This window comes from Octopus sinensis, linkage group LG11 (genome assembly GCF_006345805.1).
Source record: "Octopus sinensis linkage group LG11, ASM634580v1, whole genome shotgun sequence".
NCBI classification, from domain to species: Eukaryota; Metazoa; Mollusca; class Cephalopoda; order Octopoda; family Octopodidae; genus Octopus; species Octopus sinensis.
In genome coordinates, this window is record NC_043007.1 from 58943770 (window position 1) to 58965140 (window position 21371).

Sequence of the window (21371 nt, forward strand, 5' to 3'; positions counted from 1 at the left end):
ATTATCTACAATAACCACATGGAAATTAATTAAAGGTATTTATTTAAATATACTTAACCATATCGAAGTGAAATGGAAATTAATAGAAATTTTCACTTCCAGTGGACTAGCGTGTAAAAATTTAGTCCAAAGACTATTGCTCATAAAATAGTGTACATTTAAACATAAGGAATCCACGCATAGGATTCAACACTCTAGAAAGAACAGCTAGGTTCTATAAGCATAAAATTAGGGATAAAATCGTTCCTGCCGGAACCTTATCCCTAATTTTGTGGTTATAGAACCTAGCTGTTCTTTCTATCGTGTTGAATCCCACGTGTGGATACCTTAAGTGTTAAATGTACACTGTATTTTATGTTAGCTTGGAATTATTATATTCCCTAACTATTAATATATATATATATATTTATATATATATATATGCGTATGCGTCTGTGTATATTATATATCTCTCTCTCTCTTTTTTTACTTGTTTCAGTCATTTTGACTGCGGCCATGCTGGCGCACCGCCTTTAATTGAGCAACTCGACCCCGGGACTTATTCTTTGTAAGCCCAGTACTTATTCTATCGGTTTCTTTTGCCGAACCGCTAAGTGGTAGGGACATAAACACACCAGCATCGGTTGTCAAGCAATGCTAGGGGAACAAACACAAACATACATATATATACATATATACGACGGGCTTCTTTCAGTTTCCGTCTACCAAATCCACTCACAAGGCTTTGGTCGGCCCGAGGCTATAGTAGAAGACACTTGTCCTAGGTGCCACGCAGTGGGACTGAACCCGTAACCATGTGGTTGGTAAACAAGCTACTTACCACACAGCCACTCCTGCGCCTATATATATGTGTGTGTGTGTATATTATATATATATAAACACGCACATTATATATATCTATTATATAAAATCCGCTGTGTCTGTCTTCTAGAATCTTGGGCATCCTCCATCCGATTGAGCTCAAATTTGATATGTAGATACCAACAGTATCAGGGCATGTATAAGTCTTGAAAAAATTACAAAAATCGATTCCAGGTGAGAATGCAATCGATAAAGCCGTGGGAACGTGCATTTGTATGCGCAAGTACATCAGCTGTTGTGATCGATACTACGTGTACGCAAGAAAAATGCCACAAAATGCAGTATATTTAATTTTCATCAAAAATTGACCCAACATATATATATAGTGAAGGCGTGTGGCTTAGTGCTTAGGACATTCGGCTCATGATTGTCAGGACATGAGTTCAACTCCTAGAGATGTGTCCTTGAGCAAGACAGTTTATCTCATGCCGTTCCAGTCCACTGAGCTTGCAAAAATGAGTAGTACCTGTATTTCAAAGGGCTGATCATGTTACACTGTGTCATGCTGATTCTACCTGAGAACGACTTGTATGTTAATTCCATGAGAAAGGTGTTTCATTGATCCTATCAGCTAGGATCCTCATCGTTGTAACTGACGGAGTGCGTGTGTGTGTGTGTGTGTGTATATGTGTGTGTATATATATATATATATATATATATATAGAAAGAGAGAGAGAGAGAGAGGGTTCATAACATAGGCTGTATATACATCATATATTGGATGCTCCCTATTAATAGTATGCATAATATTTATACACAATATATAACTTATGTACTATTACAGGCACAGGTGTGCTATGTGGTTAAGAAGTTTGTTTCACAACCACATTGTTTTGGCACCTGTGTGAGTGCCTACTATAGGCCCAAGTGTATTAATCTTTGTGAGTGGATTTGGTAGACAAAAGCGGAACAAAGTGCATTGTGTGCACGCACATGCATTTCTCTTTTTCAGGACATTGTGCGATAGTTGTAAATGAGTATCAGTCACACAAAAGGTGTCTATTTCCAATCTTGTATGGAAACATGTTGGGCCAAAGTGTACCTTACATGAAAACAGGTGAAGATTGGTGACAGAAAGGGCATCCAGTTGTAGAATAACTACTTCAATGAATTCCATTCAACCCATGCAATTATATAAAAGTAGATGTTGAAACGATACAATTTACATAAAATATACATGTGTGTGTGTGTGTAAGACATGCTTATAACATACATATGTAAGATACATATACAATATACTAAGTACATATATAGACATTGTACAAATATATTTAGATACAACACACACACTCAGCAAATATATGTGCATACACACACACATGCGTGCACAGATATATACTCAAACAAAAATATACTTACATATATACATGCATATATTTACACACACAATCAACAGATATACGTGTGTGTGTGTGTGTAATATATAAAATATATATTGTGAAAAATCTCCAATATCTGCTTTGGCATTGTTTCTCCAGCTGAATGCCCTTCCTAACATCATCCACTTTACAGGGTACACTGGGTACATTTTACATGGTATCAGCACCAGTGAGTTTATCAAGTAACTTTTGAGTAGGGTGTAATATTGAGGTGGCTTTATGCCAGGTGATGAGGTGTTAAAGTACGAAGGGGGAGGGGTCCAGGAACAGGTGTCTTGCAGGGAAGATACATGGGGTATCCCAATTGTAAAAGGAGTATGGTCTGGGCATATGAAAAAAGGGAAGTGGCATGGGTGGCTAAGTTCATTTGAGTATCAGATGGATAGGAGAAGCAGTGAGTGGTGAACATGGGTGACAGCAAGGTCAATCGGGAATATCTGTCGGAGGGGAAAGTGGATGAAATAGGCGGCAGCAGCAAGATGCTAAGTTTATATATGTAGTACATGATATACAATACAATATATAATGTACATTACATAATACATACAACATATGTAAAACATAATATGCATATACAGAAAACACAGTGTGGGTATATACCATATTATACATGTACACAATATGTAACATATACATATGCAGTATATAATGTATATAACAAATACACACACACATACATAATATAACATATAAAATGCATAAGATTATATATACCAAAAGGTATTCACCTTAGTTAAGGCATATGGCACATATCACACACAAGATACATATACCATACATACAATATGTAAGGTATATTATATAAAATACGTTACGTATATTATACAACATATGTACAATATGTATGTGTGTATGTATATGATATAAATATGAATTTTAATATATACAATGTATATGTATACACAATAGAGAATGTATACACTATATACACAATATATAACGTACATAATATGCATATATATCTAGTATATATATAATATAAATTAATAGATATTACATATATTTAACATTTATAATATACAGATATATACACATGAAATCTACTGCATAATACTTATCACAATGACAGTGTGCATATGTACTTACCCTTGTAACACTTTGAGCAGAGCCCAAGGGTTTTGGGAGACCTGAAAAATATTGTATAATGTCGTTTGTCTATGATCCTTATAATTATTTTAAGAAAAAAATGTAAACAAAAACACTAAAAAAACAAACCAATTATCGAGTAATATATTTATTTCACTATATTATTAATATAATTTATTATGATATTAAAAAAACAACAACTAAGTCTACAATTAAAGAAATTAGAAATCCTGGAAGTGCGTTCTTGTGGTCAAAAAGGAGAAAAATTATTTGAAAGCATGAACGAGAGGTTAATATCAGCAGACAATGATAGCAAAGAATAGCAATACTACTACTACTAGTAAGTAGTAGTAGTGGGGGTAGCTGAAATAACTAATAAGGACTTGTCTCTCATAATACTAATTAGTGCAGCAACAATATAGAGGAGAAATACTAATGACCATTTCTGTCACACGTAAAAGTCAATCAGTTCTTATAGGCGTTTCTATAATGTTTGTACATTTCACAGAAACATTAGCAACGTCAGTCGAAAGAGGAAACAGTTCCCAGCCAAGAATCGAAACTAAGTCCGTCTGTCGAATTAAGTGCATCTCCACACAAGCACAAAGATCACAAACCTATCGAAGTGATAGCGACTGTGACATTTATAGTACACTTATTACTATTATTCATTTTCTACTACTGCTGCTACTACTACCACAATAGAGAGGCGAGCTTCTGGGGAGGGGAATATACGACCTGGTTTACTTTTGTTGCCTTACTAATACTATTTATCCCTCACTCATAAATCTAGGGTCTTTTACCTTTCAAAAAGAGATCATTACCGTCTCCATCGCCTAGCTATATTCAAGATTTTCAAATATTCTGTAGTCAATACACACACACACGTGTGTGTGTGTGTGCATTCCATAGAAGATTAGTTGTGAATGTAAGACAATGGCATCAAAGAAGGTCAGGTAAATGACTTTTCCCACAGAACCACTAAGTTCTATGAAAGACAATATAAACTGGCCTAGTTGTCAATGCTTACACGAGAAAACTGTTACTAAACGAAATGTTTGGTTGGGTACATCCAAGCAGTAAACTATCATATTTAGGGATGGTTAGAAGGATGGAGTCATTGTAGTGTTGAATCAAGTTTAACTAGAGACTACAATGTCCAAAGACTGGAATAGGAGTCGATATTAAAACTTCCATCCATCTGTGTTAGTGGGGGGGGGCAGGTTGGTTGGAGGAGGGAGAAACAGTAGTTTGAACTAGTATTTTTTAAAAAGTATATAGAAACTTGTGAGAGCCACTCCATTAATCTTAAAGTTTACTATTAGGATAGAGAAGGGCTAACATAACTGCAACAAAAGCGAGATAAAATTTTGTAGAATCTTTACAGAAATGTTGGAATGGTTTTCTGATTGTATCAGACATCTAAAGTATATCCAAAAATATTGGAGTCCAACTATTCATTGCGAGATAGAATTTGATAAACATATATATATATATATATATATATATTATATATATATATATATATATATATATATATATATATATATATATATATATATTATATATATATATATTTGTATACATCTATGTATATGTGTGTGTGTATTACACACATCTGCGGTTTGGTATACTGACCAAAACCTGACTACCTGCTTGGTTTAACCCTAAATAAATTTCCTCCAAAAAAAGGAGTCAGCCAGCAGAGTGACCACATTAACTGCAGGCTCCCCAAATTCATAATAATCAACGATCCTGAAGAACTTTTCATTATCATTTAAAAATATGTAACATAACAGCTATTGCTGAATAATTTTGTTGTTATCCATATTCATTTCATGCTCACAGTATCCAAAAAGTTCTGATCGTTTACATTTTCATAACCATTACACAATTTACAATTGCTTATTTTGCAGTCTTCCAAAACCAGACATTTGCCATGCATGATTATAATATAATGGTTTCAAATTTTGACACAAGGCCAGCAAGTTCGGCGGGGGGAGTCAATTATATCGACCCTAGTGTTCAACTGGTACATATTTTTATCAACCCCGAAAGGATGGAAGGCAAAGGCGACCTCGACGGAATTTGAACTCAGAACATGAAGACAGACGAAATATCACTTAGCATTTTGCCTAGAATGCTAGCGATTCTGATAGCTCGCCACTTAATAATGTCTTGTTTTCGTGAGTTTAATTTCTATCCCTTAAGAGATTTGGATTTCCCCCTTGAATTGTTTATTTCTTTCTCTCGCACGCACACATACACACACGCATGTGTATAAAATTGTTTTCCTTATACGAAGAATTTTGAATTATTATATCCCTCATTACACTAATTAGCATACAACTATTAAAATCATTTTTCAAGATACACGGGTCATTGTCTTTCATGTGTCTACTCTATCAGGGAATCAGAAAACTGAATAACAACTGGAAGATAATCCAAGTAATGATATGACACTCAGCTGACCATAAACTATTAACAATGAAAAGGAATAAAATGCTTTAAAAGCTAGGCAATAATGACTACCAAATCAATGTATTCTCAATACATCGCACATTTTCTCTCTTCCTTTGTCACTACCAATACCCTAACCCTCTTCGACACGGGAGAATTTACTTTTTTCTGTTTCTAAACACTTGTATCACTACACGACTTCAACACGAAAATAACGGCTCAATATTTCCAGCTCGAAGTTTTTTGGGTTTTTTTGTAACGCTTTCATTAGCTCATTAAGTAGCAACTAACAGGGTTTAGTTTCAAAAACCCTTTGAAAAAGCACAAAAGTCAATGCCGTACACATATCCACCATAAATTTGGGGTATCTACAAGACAGAGACAGCAAAAATTCGTATATACAAATTGCATATGTAAGCAATACACTCCTATTTCACTATCATGTATGTGTATATATATATATATATATATATATATATATATATACACACACACATACAGACCTTCCATACATAACTTATTCATATACATTTTACTATTGTGGTTATAAAGACACGATTATTAATGTGTATACACATATTATATATTTGTCATAAATATGTATATGGCCTCCACAGTTTAAATCTAGCGTTTTTTATTTTTTAGTATATTTTCTATTTATCCTACATTTTCAATGCCCATCTCCAACAGGTGACGACAAATCATTTTAGGTGTGGTTCACCAAGATGTACGGACGAACTCTCACAAATAAATTTCTTTAGAAATTACATTTGTTAGGATTCAGTGTCACAAAGCTAAGTATGTTTTTGTGTAACTTCTTTCTCTTTGGCAACCAAAATTAAACCACACAATCGTCTTTGACATCTTTCAATGATATACAGCCTAGTTTCTATTCTATAAAGAAGTTCCCAAACAACAAAATGGTTAGATATTTGAATAATTAGTTCAGTTCCAATATTATAAACCAACCATAGATCTTCCTCTTAAATCAGGGCAAATGCACAGAAGACATTCACTCATCAACTCAATGGTCTGAAAGACCCCCCCCCACCATATGTAAATATCCTCCCACCGCAGATCTATATAGCCATGTCTATTATATAAACGATTTCGTCTTTAGAAGAAAGGCATTCTAATTCATTATGAGTAAAATATTATTAGCATCCATAAAGGAAGAGTGACATAAGAGGCATCAGGAGCAGCTAGCATGGCAAATATAAGGCGAGTAAGGTGAATACTTTGCTTTGTTTTGCTTTTCTTATTTAAAATACAAGAAAAGAAAGAAAAATAGGACATGTCTCAGACACATACACACACAATAGAAACTTTATTGCGGAAATTAAAATGTCTTGTTATTGATAGAGGAGTGAGAAGGAGGAAGAGACAACCCGACACTAAAGAGCGAATCCAAGAAAGATAAAAAGAGCAAAATTAAACATGTGAGAGATGGTGGGGGGAGACAGAGGTCCACCCTTTTTCGCTTATGTATGTGTGTGTATATATATATCATATATATATATATATATATATATATATATCACTGTCACACATATACGTGTATATATTTATAAAATATCCCTTACTGATCGTTCGTATCAGTTCCTCCCTTCTTGATCGCTCTAATTAGGTTAACTTAGAGAAACTAGAAGAATAACGTGAAACATGGAACGAAAGAAAAATATAACTAAATATAAAAAACAGAAAATAAAATAAACACAAAACCATGACAGAACAAAGCAATGGTGTCTTACCCCCAAAATCCACAAGGGCATCTAGGCGGTTCACTGCTGCTCGATTCTTCCATCAAAAATTATTATTATTAATTTTGTTTCTAGAAAAAAAAAATTCCGCAGCTAAATTGGGGTGGACGGAAATATATATATATATATATATATTGTGTGTATGTATGGCTTGCGTTGGTCGGATGGAGTTAACCCAGTGTAACGGTGGTGGTGCGCTACTGTAGTGCTGCCGTGCAACAGCTTCCGCCTCTCTCACATTACTTTCTAACTCCTTTCTCTTTCATAGTCCATGTCTTCTATTTCTATATCACTTATGTCGTTCCCTGTTTCTGTTTTTATCTGTCTCCCTCACTTCATCCGCCTCACATCCGCACTGAAAACGAGGCTTTGGTGTGACTTCCGGGTCAATGCTACCTAAACGGAAACAGAAGTTGACGTAAAAAGGAAAAAAAGGTAACAGTAACGTGATACAGAGAGAGAAAGACGGTTGGGAAAATAAAGAAATAAATAAACTCAAATTTATTACTAAGAAACAGTGTGTGTGCATATATATAAACTTTTAAAAGGAAGACGAAAGAGATGCAGGAACTGAAGTGAAAAGACAAAAAGTGTCGAAGAGTTAGGCGAAGTTACTGAACTAATACAAACACTTAACGAGTATTCATAACCTTTAGAGTCCCGTCATACTAAAAACTGATTTATATTTTATTTTTAACCTTTAATATATATCCCATCTCTCCTCTTCATATATAAACCTATTTCGATAAAAAAAGAAAAATTAATCTAAACACACGCACAGACACTATTATATTTCGAATTCAGTCAGATCGCTTTCGCTTTTCGTCTATTTGGGAATTGATAAAAATGATACTGTAATCCACTGAGTTCGATTTAATCGACTTTTCTTCCCCTTATGTGCTGACTCGTTATATACGATATTAGAGATCCGTCGTTTATAACTTTAACCTTTAACGAATTTTTCAGAATAAAAATATGCAAAATATGAATTGTTCGGAAAAAAAAAAATCTCTATGGGTATATACACACACCAGATTTTATACATCAATGTACACAGATTTCTTTATTATATACTAGGTATTAATTTTTTAATTGTCTTCACACGGGTCATGTTTGGACATTACGAAGTAGAAACATTTTGTAATATTTCACAAATCAATTTACTGACAATCTTCAAAATTTACCTCCTAAATTTTATTGCTTAAGACAATAGCTTTGTTCTTAATATGTACAGTCATCAAAAATAAATCTAAACCGATATATTTGATGCATTTTCAAATCAGAAAATCAAATTGTACTTATTATTTTCTCTATTTCATTCGCTAAGTTAGGATTCCATAAGTTATGATTTAAAACACTTAGTATTCATTGAGTAAATTAAAGAGATTACGGTAAATGAAAACAAAAAATTCTCTTCATCACTGAGCGAATAATCAGTCTTCTTTCCTTTACAGGCAATAATTATACAAATTATGGAGCTAAAATGGCTGAATTATTACCAGGATTGGATTTTATTGATTGCTTTCTGAATTTATCTGACCGTCATATATACTAGCAAAAGGTGTTTATTGTTAATAAAGAATTGTTTGAGGTGTGTTTTATAACTATATAATGTTACCTACACATATCTTCCAGTAGAGTTCATTATCTAGTAGCCATAGCACTTAGTAGGTACCCCTACTAACAATTTAAACCCAGCCAAATGCCAGTTTAAACCACATTCCTTTTGTGCTAGTGATGCCTTTCTGTTCCCTTCTGAGTGAGTGATTAAGCAATGGAAGTAAAATCCCTACAGGATCACAGAAGTCGACACAGGAAATTTATTATCGCTATTTATTTATTCAATAGTAAACAGCTGTGAGACATTCAAAATGGTAAAACTGCGCTGAAATTTCATGTAATTCTTGTTAAATACTAATTTGGAGCCTTAAACTTTTACTTATATAGACATGTTTAATATGTGAGTTTATGAACACCCGTTCTATATGATTATAGATATGTATACATAAATGCACATATATGTAATACACACACGTGTGCGTGTACTATATCTATATATATAGTACACGCACACGTGTGTGTGTATTACATACATACACACACACATACATATATATATAAAATTTGTGTATATACATTGAGATTTGTCTGCCAATACATTCATTAGTAGAAGCGACAATAATTTTCTACATGTAAATAGAATTCACCGTGATTAGGGTTGGGAAGGGGATGGCAACCAGTGAGAAGCAGTATTTTTCTTGAATTCTTTATTTATCAAATGGAAAAATGTTTTCCGACCATTCTCAGAATATAATAATGGCATGAGAACAGCAATTTTGAGGGGAGGGGATTTGTTGCTACCATCGATCATATTGACTGGTGCTATATTTTATCAAAGGTGAAAACCAAAGTTTTGACGTCGGCGAGATTTGAACTCAGAACACAAGAGTTGGAACAAAAATCGCAAGGCCGACGCTCTAACAACTTCGCCAGCTTGTCTAGAACATTTTTGCGGTTTATGAACACAATTTGAAAGTGGAATATACAATCAGTATTGAAATTTTGAAAAACAAAATCCACAATCGTAATCGCAGTATTTTTCTCTATGTATACCTCTCAAATTGAATTTTGAAAAAAGGTTTTTTCTTGAAACAAAATTGGAGGGGAAGGGACTTTATCTTTTGGCCATATAATTTCCGTTGGTTGAAAACAGGAATTTGAAGAATTGTTTGAAAAAAAAAAAGAAGACGGGGATGTGGGGTTCAAATTCGACACTTCCTCTGTTATAAGATATAACCTTATCCACAAACCTTCGGATTTGTTTACAAAATCTAATACACCTCAATGATGAGAAAAAATATTTTCCAAAGTATATTTTTAAGATTTGATCTGAATACGACTAAAATAGAACAAGAGGCATTTTTATAATTTATGATGTTAATATTTGAGCTTTTTGAGACTCAATCAGACTATTGTTAAAAGTCAATTTATCGGAAATAAAATCTTTCTCGGTTATAAATTAACTGGTTCCTTTCGGGGTTCACGAATCTTAAGGTTTACTTGTGTCAGTTTGCGCAGTCTGAGCAGTGTCTAAATTTAGTTGAATATATATATATATATACTACATAAGTACACTTATATACACATAAACATGATATATGTATATTATTTATAGATGTATATATTTATACATTGTGTATATATGCTTGTGTTTATATATATATATCGGAAAAGCGGAAAATAAAAATAATTAAAATCGTGTTTTCACACGTCTTATAGTAATGTTCACCGAGGGTTAATAAGGATCCAAGTGCCAGGTTGATCGTTATGTCTCCGATTCTTTTTTTTTTTTTTTTGCTTTCTCTCTTGCTCTCCCTAACAACACCTCTTATCTTCTATCTGGCTGCTTTGCGTGATGGTGAGTGTATTATACTTGGGGTCCCCGTCTTTACGTTCCGTGTTTATCACCGTGATGATGATGATGATGATGGTGATGACGATGCCGACGATGAAAATTACAATAGTAACAATAAAGGAAGAGGGGGGAGGACAGTAGTAGTAGTAGTAGTAAGAAGAAGAGGAAAAAGAAGAAGAAAAAGACAATAATAGTCGTAGTAGTAACAATCGGTAACAGCAGCAGTGGTGGGTAGCGGCAAGAGTAAATAAGAATGTGGTGAAAGCCTTCGACAATAGACCACGTGACTAGCAACTGGAAAACGTCATAAGTGCAATAAAATGTAGCTGGCTGGCTGGCTGGTTGACTCGTCAGTTGTGTTTGCTTTTATCATTATCCTTGTTTACTTGTTATTGTTGTGCTGTTATTTATTTCTTTTTACTCATTTTCAATTATTTGTTGATTTGATTATTTATTCGTTCCATTGTCGGCGACTGCCATTACCACAATCAGAACTAGGTCGAAACTTGTAATTTTTATTTATGTTCTCACTTTTTCTACATACCACCTTTTCGTTCTCTTGTCTTTCTCTTTTACTCTTTCTCTCTATATATACCTCTCTGTCCCTGTCTGTCTGTCTGTCTCTTTTCTCTGGCCTGTTGAACTCTCTCCCTGACCTTGTTTTCTTCATTCACAATCTTTTCACATTTACACACTTCTATTGACGCACACACATATATATATATATACATGTTTTCTCTTTCACAAATTCAGAAACGTGAACGTTTTCTTTGGCATTTTTGTTTCTTATTTTATGAGTATACTTTTCTTATAAACAAGTGTTTATTGAATTTGTGTTTTCATTTAAATATATGCACGGTAGTCCTGATTATATATATATATATATATATATACACACACACGCATATATATATATATATATATATATATATATATATATATATATATATATATATATAAATGTTGCTTATGCATCTTTCTTACACACATGTCTGAATGTATGTACGTATTTGTGTAATATCTATATGTATAAGCCTCAGACGGCAATTAATAGCAGGTCATTCGACTCCAATGTATAACACAAAGTTCATACTTTAAGTTCGACGACTGGTTCATTAAGGTAAACATCACTAAATGTGTAATTACATAATTTGGTCAATTATCACAATTATGACATTATACATTTAATTACGTTTATCATAATGAAACAGCTGTTGAGCACAAAACCCGAACTTTTATGTATGTATTGATATGTTGCATTTCTTTTGCAAGATTCTCGAAGCGAAACTTAAAATGGGCTTGTCATTATTGATGGTCATTATACCAATAAAATTATTATGTTTCTTAGTAAATTAATTTGGTCTCTAAAGGAACAGTTTGATTTGGAATGGAATATTCTATCTATATCCTTTCCTTATGATAAAGGGAAATCTTTTTGTTCGCTTTGTAATGATGAACTGTATTTCATCCTGTTTTCAGAGAATCCTCTTGTAAACACGTTTAAAGAACGCATTTATTGTTGCAAACATTGGCAAAAACATACCTTTAGTTCCTATAAGTGATTTATACCAGTCTATAAAATTCGACCTTTAACTGTCTTCTTACATTGCACTTCCACTAAATATATCTAATTCCATACCTTTAATCTTTATTCCTATTCACCTATCGCACTATATTTCTCCACTTTTAGTTTTCTGCTAATTTCTTTCTTCCTCCTCCTTTTTTTCATAAATTACCTTTGACATTATATCTATTAACAGTTTTAAAAAAAAAATAACTTATCAGTATTCATATTCATTAAAATGTCTTATTGATGTGTTTTGTTTCTCTTTTTTTCCCTGATGAGAAGATTGCATTGTTTTACATCATTTATTCCTTCTGGAATAATACCAATGTTTTCTTTAAAACATATGCCAGAAGTATAAAGATTTGAATAACACCTGCGTTTAACTCCATCTATTTATTTATCTATGTTATACAAAAATACTTTACCAACATTCTACCTTTATGAGTACACTGTTACATCCTTGGAACTTATATGAATTTTTGCTACCCCGGCAACTATTTATTTTTTCCATGTTATTTGTAAATATTGAAAAAATACACATACATATACTCTTTTACTTGTTTCAGTCATCTGACTGCAGCCATGCTGGAGCACTGCCTTTAATCGAGCAACTCGACCCCGGGACTTATTCTTTTGTAAGCCCAGTACTTATTCTATCGGTCTCTTTTGCCGAACCGCTAAGTAACGGAGACATAAACACACCAGCATCGGTTGTCAAGCAATGCTAGAGGGACAAACATATATACGACGGGCTTCTTTCAGTTTCCGTCTACCAAATCCACTCACAAGGCTTTGGTCGGCCCGAGGTTATAGTAGGAGACACTTGCCCAAGGTGCCATGCAGTGGGACTGAACCCGGGACCATGTGGTTGGTAAACAAGCTACTTACCACACAGCCACTCCTGCGCCTATATTTATTTCTTTATTACCCACAAGGGGCTAAACATAGAGGGGACAAACAAGGACAGACAAAGGGATTAAGTCGATTACATCAACTCCAGTATGCAACTGGTACTTAACTTATTGACCCCGAAAGGATGAAAGGCAAAGTTGACCTTGGTGGAATTTGAACTCAGAACGAAATGGCAGACGAAATACTACTAAGCATTTCGCCTGGTGTGCTAACGTTTCTTTCAGCTCACCAACTTACATATACATGTATATATATATATATATAACAGGAAGCTTTATGAAAATATACAAAAGACGAAGGCAGGTGGAATACAAACAAACAATTGTATTAGTATGGCGCTCAGGAAATATAAATAAAACAAGTCTTTAACGTTTCGAGCCTACGCTCTTCAACAGAAAGATACACAGAGAAGAAACACAGAAAGAAGGAGAGAAAAAAAATGCATGCAGAGGCTAGCGAATCAACATGGCGATCTATATATACACATACATACATACATACATATATATACATATATATATATATATATATACATATATATATACATATATACATACATACATATATATACATACATATATATATATACATACATATATATATATATATATATATACATATATATATATATATACACATACATATATATATATACACACATATATATATTTATTTATTTATATATATATTTTTTTTTATCTAGTTTCAGCTCACTAGCTGTGGCCATGCTGGGGCACCGCCATTTGGTGTTGCTACATCATTTTACTTCACGAATGCTTTTTAGCAATTGCCATTTGGTGCATGAGAGAGTTCAATGCAACTGCCCTCATCTTTACCTCCTGCCGTGAAGTTGGTTCATCTGGGATACCTGACAAGAAGAGATCCAGTTTCATTTTAAAGACGTCTGCATCCACCCCATGCAGGTCTCTTAGGTTCTTCGGGAGGATATTGAAGAGCTGTGGGCCTTGGAAGCCCAGGCTATCACAGTATCTTGTCCTACATCTTGATGGCAAATTTGGAGTCCTTGGCACTATGCAGTGGCGCCCAGTTCTGGCATTTGTGTAACTCTCGATGCCAAAGTTTGGGACAAGTCCTTCTAGGATCTTCCAGATGTATATTATGGCATATCTTTCTCGCCTACGCTCTAAGGAATAGAGTCTCAATCTCTTGAGTCTTTCCCAATAGCTTATATGCTGCACAGAGGTTATCTTCTTCGTGTAGCTTCGTTGGATCGCCTCAAGTTCTGTGATTAACTTGACACTGGATGGTGACCATAGCTGAGAGCAATAGTCAAAGTGGCTTAGGACAAGTGTCCTCCAGAGGACCATCATGATTTCCTGGTCTCTTGTTCTGAAGGTTCTAAGAATCCATCCTGTCAGCCGCCTATATTTCATTGCCAATTTAGCAACATGCACATGAAAGGTTGCATCGTCACTCATGTAAATACCCAGGTCTCACACTGATTGTGCCTCTGGGATTGCAGTCCCTCCAGGTCCAGTGTATTTATTGGGTATTGCATTTAGTTTTGCGTGCTGATAGCATAGAGCTTGAAACTTTTCAGCATTGAACTGCATGCTTTTCTTTTCAGCCCACTTGTATATTTTGTCCAGCTCACATTGCAGGTGCTTAGTGTCTTCAGGGTTCTGTATTGCCTGTGAAACTTTTGTATCATCTGCATAACTTGTGATCGTGGCTGAGGGCATGTCTGAGAGGGCCATTATGAACAGTAGTGGTCCCAAAAAAGTGCCTTGTGGAACACCGCTCACTATTTGCGTGTTAGTGGAAGTGGCCCCATTGGCTACTACCACCTGACTTCTATCCTTCAGAAAGTCATGAAGCCACTCTCTCAATTTTCCAACTTTGCCAAGATCACGCAGTTTGTGACATAGCATTCCATGACCGACTTTATCAAAGGCCTATGCAAGGTCGAGATACATGACTTCCACATTTGAGTGGTTGAGCAGTCGTTTCAGCACCCAGTCATAGTGTTGTAGGAGCTGAGTTAAGCAGCTTCTTCCTGGCCAGAAACCATGTTGAATGTCAGGCAGCAAGTCATTTTCTTCAAGGAAGGTGATTAGTTTACATATATATATATGCATATATATATATATATGCATATATATATATATATATATATATATATATATATATATATATATATATATATATACATACATATATATATATATATATATATATATAAAACGGGAAGCTTTATGAAAATAGACAAAAGACGAAGTCAGGTGGAAAACAAACGAACAATTGTATTAGTATGGCGCTCAGGAAATATATACATATATATATATATATATATACATATATATATACATATATATATATATACTTATATATATACATACATATATATATACATACATATATATATATATATATATATACATATATATATATATATATTATATATATATATATCTATATATATAAAACTGTAGTTGTGTGAGTGTCTGTCCCCTTCGATTTAAATTCCTAACTACTCCCACATTTTGCGGTGCAGTTTAGCCAAATTCGGGTATCTTATAGTCATGATTCATATCGAGCCCGTCTGGGTATTAGCATGAGTCTACAATTTTAAAAATAATTTAACATCATTTTTTATTCCATTTTAATGTATAATTTTTCGTGTGTCGATGGCGGCGAAGTTGGCGTCCATGGTCACATCTGCACCTGTTTGCTTCTTCCCTCCCTCGTGAATCTGTGGGGAAGGGAGTGTAAGGAAATCAACGTTGTAAAGCGTTGTCAAGGAGACCAGCGTTCTTTTAGAACAACGACTTCATGGCTTGAAGACACCAAAACAGAAATGGCTAAGAAAGCCCGAATTGGCATCTATAAGGGAAGTAACTCTCTAAAAATGCTTATATAGTTATTTCCCTTACAAACCCGAGCAACGCTGGGCGATACTGCTAGTATATATATATATATATATATATATATATATATATATATATATATATATATACATATATATATACATATATATATACATATATACATACATATATACATACATATATATATATACATACATATATACATACATATATATATATACATACATATATATATATACATATATATATATATATACATATATATATACATACATATATATATACATACATATATATATATACATACATATATTATATATATATATATATATATATATATATATACATACATATATATATTACATACATATATATATATACCTACATATATATATATATATACATACATACATATATATATACATACATACATATATATATATATACATACATACATATATATATACATACATATATATATATATATATACATACATATATATATATATATACATTCATACATATATATATATACATTCATACATATATATATATATATATATATACATACATATATATATATATAAATACATACATACATATATATATATATATACACACACACTCATATATATATATATATACTCTTTTACTTGTTTCAATCATTTGACTGTTGCCACGCTGGAGCACCGCCCCTAGTCTACCCCAGGACCCACTCTTTGCAACCCCAGTACTTATTCCACCAGTTGTCAAGCAATGTTAGGGGTACAAGCACAGACACACAAACATATACACATACATACATATATATATAAAGTTAATCCAAACAAGAAAACACAAAAAAGACACAACAACGCGAGGACGTGGAACAAATAAAGTATTATTGGACGCTCAGGAAAGAAGGGAAGAAGGAGAGTTTAACGTTTCGAGCGGAGCTCTTCGTCGGAAACATAGGAGAAGGGAAGACAGAGGAAAAAAATCGCCAGCGGTACTCACGAGGTCACATATATATATATATATATATATATATATATATGATGGGCTTCTTTCAGTTTCCATCTACCAGATCCACTCACAAATCTAGAACTTTTATCATCAGTCTTACATTTATTTTCGCCAGTGTGTGTGTATATATATATATACAGGTTGCGTAAGGACAAATTTATGTTTATAATGAAACCTATATAATAACAGATAATAACTTTATCTAAAAATGCTATAAGGATAAAAATAAACCTTTTCTATAATGTTATTCAATAAAGCCACCTTCAGCTTCAACAACTGCTTCTATATGAGATCTAAATATCTATATGCTCGAATCAAGTGGTCCTGGTTTATTTTGGACATTACTCTGACTATGGCAGCTTTCAAAGAATCTTTGGTGTTATGGGCACATTCATTGGCCTCTCTCTCAACAATACTTCATATGTAATAGTTCAATGGACTGAGATCTGAAGAATTAGGAGGCCAAATGTAAGGGGTTATGTGATCATGAAAATTTTCAGCCACCCATTCCTGTATTACTAGAGCCATATGTAGATAGTACAGAGTCTTACTGAAACATTGGGCCTTCCATTGCATACACTGTCTATCCAGGGCTTAACAATTATTTCCAGGACCTCAATGTAGGTGGCAGAGTTAACTCTAAGGCCTTGTGGAAAGAAGTAAGAGGCATCACATGTCCTTCAATGCTGACAACCCCTAAAACCATGACAGTTGCAGGAAATTTTGTATGGATAACACTTGGAACTTCAGAAGGGTCTGCATATAACCATCTGACATTTCTTCTGTTAAGTTTTTGATCTTGGTTGAAGTTTTCCTTGTTTGAGAAAAACCAAATCAAATCTTCTGCTGGATTTCTTAGTTTGTTTAAGAGCCTTTTAGATCAGATGTAGTGATTTTCTTTCACTTTTTCTGACAAATTGACCTTTTCTCATCATATAAGATTTATATCTTGATGTCTTCGTGGACAACATTTTTTACTATTCCTTTTTGACACATGGAGATCTTTTGCAATTGACCTCATGGACTTTCTGGGATTGTAATCAATGGTCTGTTGAAGTTGCTGGATAAATTCAGATGTCCTGATGATTTCAGAGTGTTTAGAATGCTTTTTATGCTTTGATACTGGTGTTACATTTCCATCTTCAGTCTCTAGCTCCTTACAAACTTTGTAGGTGAAAGATCTGGCAAAATTGAGATATTTCTAAATCGCTATGCTCAGCCTTTATAACCACAATAACAGCATGCCTCTTCATTTCTTGAGTAAGCTGAGTGTCTAGCATTATTATTTTCTGAAACAAAGATTATACAGAGTTAGTAAAAAATGCAGCAATTACTCAGAAAAGGTATGTCCTCAAATACTTTACACACCTCCTCAACTTATGACTGACTGACAGGTTGCAATTTGATCTGGTCGTATGTCGGATTTATATTTTTCAACACTATTTTCATTCAAACGGGTTATAAAAATATAAAACACAAAAATTCAATCCATAATTATTGTATATAATGTGAAAAATACATATGTACTCTATTGCACTGTAAACAAAAATACAATCTAAAATTAATGCAAATGAAATGCCACATACGTTCAATGAAGAAAATTGTTCCTGTGAAAAAAGTGCAATTGAAAATAAATTTTCAATTTTCAGTCATGTTCTTGGATTGAGGTAGATAGCTTTTCAAAGAACTTGGTGAGCTTTGCTTGAATAGTTTGTTTTTTTTTGTCATATATCTTATAACAATGCACAGCATCTTGGATAATATGCTCAACCTTTGCAAAACGTTTGACTTTTTGTTATCATAAGTGCGAATGGTCATAAGTTGAGGAGAAGGTGTATATATGTGTTTATATATATGTATATATATATATAGAGAGAGAGAGAGTGATACAGACCACCAGATGCTGTTATACACTGCTGGTTACAATGCACTTCCAATTCTGTTTTGATTGCACTATTTTCTATCAACCCAGATTGCTTGACTAAATCATATTCCAATTATTGTGGTGGCTTTTTTTGATCTCTTGGCTACAACTTGGCGACTGCATGGGTCTACCTGTTGTCTGTGAACCTTGTGATATATCTGGCCCATCAGAACTTGTGTTTTTGGTACTCTGCAATCACATAGTTCACTCCACTTCATTCTCTAATTATTTCGTTTCAAATGTGTTGTTTTAATGATACTCCTACCATGGATCTTTCCATGCCTTTTGCATCATAGCCAATTGATCTTTTATCCTCTTTGTAGTAGCCCACATCTCGCTTGCAGGTAGGATGGTGTTATTGAAAAGTCTAGCATTGTTTGGAGCATGTCCTTTATTGAGTTAAATGCCTTCCATCCTACCCTTATTCTCTTTGAGATTTCAGCATCTATATCTCCATGCATATTCACTGTGTGCCCTAATTAGAGGTAATCCTTTACCTCCTTGATTTCATTGCTTTCCACCTCTACTTGGCCATGTGTTATGTATTCTGATCACATATATTTCATTTTCATGTGGTTCATTTGGAAGCTAAACTGAAGAGGTAATAAATGACCTGCTCACCTAACCAGTGGGATGGCTTCAACATAAAAGCTAAAATAATGCAAGGAAATGGTCCTCAGTAATACAATCAGGATCAAATAAATCTTGGCAAATTAACTTAGAAGGACCTCCACTTATCTTAGGCAAGCAGGTTATTCTGAAAGAATATGTAAATATTCCAGATTCTTGAACAAGGTTTGTATAGCAGTTGTTTACTGGTCTCAGGCATCCTGTAAATCCTTATATGTATCAATAGTACAATTGGTACATATTATGCTGGGTTCCCAGCCAAATGTTTTTTCATGTTGGCAAACAAATGATAGTCAGATGGGGGCCAAATTAGGAAAATAGGGAGGGTGATCAACCAGTTCAAAGCTACAGCCATGCACAACAGCCATTGAAGACAAGGACTTATGTACGGGAGCATTGGCCTGATGAAACCAGACCCCCTTTCACCAGTTTTCCTGGGTGTTTGATCTTGTAGCCTTTCATAACTGCCTCATCAATTGGCTTTCCATTGATGGTGTGGCCCTTTTGAAGATAGCTGATAAACACAATGCCTTTTGCATCCCCAAAAAACAGGCCATCTGCTTCCCTGCAGATGAAATGACCTTAGCTTTGTTTGGAGCAGGTATGGATGAGTGTTTCCACTGCATAGATTGTCTTTGTCTCAAAGTAACAAAGCCAAACACTCATCCTGGGTTAGATGTTCAAAGAAAACTGCTGGATCTGTTTCAAACAATATCAGATTTTCCTGTGATGTGATCAGCTTGGTGCACTTTTGATCAAGTCTCAGATGTGGCAGCCAATGAGTAGAAACCTTCATCATGCCAAGTGCAAAATATTCTCAACTCCCTCACAGGATTGGCTATTTGATAGATAGTCAGTTGCTTGTCATGCATCAAAATGTGGTGAATATGATCAATGTTTTGCTCAGGGTAGCAGTTGCAAGACATCCATGTCATGAGTCATCTTTAAGACTCTCCCTTCCTCTCCTAAATTTAGCTGCCCATTTGATAAAGTTGGAGTGTCATCCCCTAATGTAGCAACCATGTCAGTATGAATGTCCTTGGAGGCTAAACTCTTTTTCTGCATGTACTTGATAACACCACAATGCCAAATTTTGTCCATTTTCAAGAAAAGTCACTACCAGTTACTTTTGAAGTCTTTGAATAGTCAGATATCAGTGTACTTGGAAAGAAACAATGCAGTTATTAATAAGCGGGGCTGAAATAAATGCTTCCAGGATTAAGACTTGCTCTACTATTGCTCCTTCATAGTCAGCCTATGAACTTTCAATCTCACCCTCATATGTTGACGATAAGGAGAGCTGTATCTGTAACAGGGGTCCTGAAGTTAAAAATGGAGCCCTAAATTAAAAGCCTTGCCATTTTATTGAATTATAATTATTTTTATGGATACAAGCTCTGTATTTCAAGGACCAATATATATGAATCTGCAAATTACAGATGGAGTAATGAAAATAAAGATTTCATTATGTATTACTTAACCTAAAGCTTGATATTTAGCTAAAAATTAATGTGTTTAAGCCT

General features: G+C 34.0%; 1 protein-coding gene across 3 annotated transcripts in view; it reads right to left on the reverse strand.

The window, feature by feature from the left end:
• LOC115217146 (AN1-type zinc finger protein 3) overlaps positions 1 to 11046 on the reverse strand; it is a 57364-nt gene extending 46318 nt beyond the window's left edge. Inside the window, exons 1-3 of one of the 3 annotated variants that reach the window (XM_036507522.1) lie at positions 10836 to 11046; positions 7538 to 7938; positions 3327 to 3367 (exon numbers count right to left, since the gene is read on the reverse strand). In XM_036507522.1, coding sequence (XP_036363415.1) covers positions 3327 to 3367; positions 7538 to 7590 — 94 coding nt within the window. In that variant the 5' untranslated portion in view covers positions 7591 to 7938; positions 10836 to 11046. Of the gene's footprint in view, positions 1 to 3326; positions 3368 to 7537; positions 7943 to 10835 lie in introns of all 3 variants that reach the window. The other 2 variants (XM_029786760.2, XM_029786761.2) reach the window with 2 other exon arrangements.
• Between the last annotated feature and the right edge of the window lie 10325 nt (positions 11047 to 21371).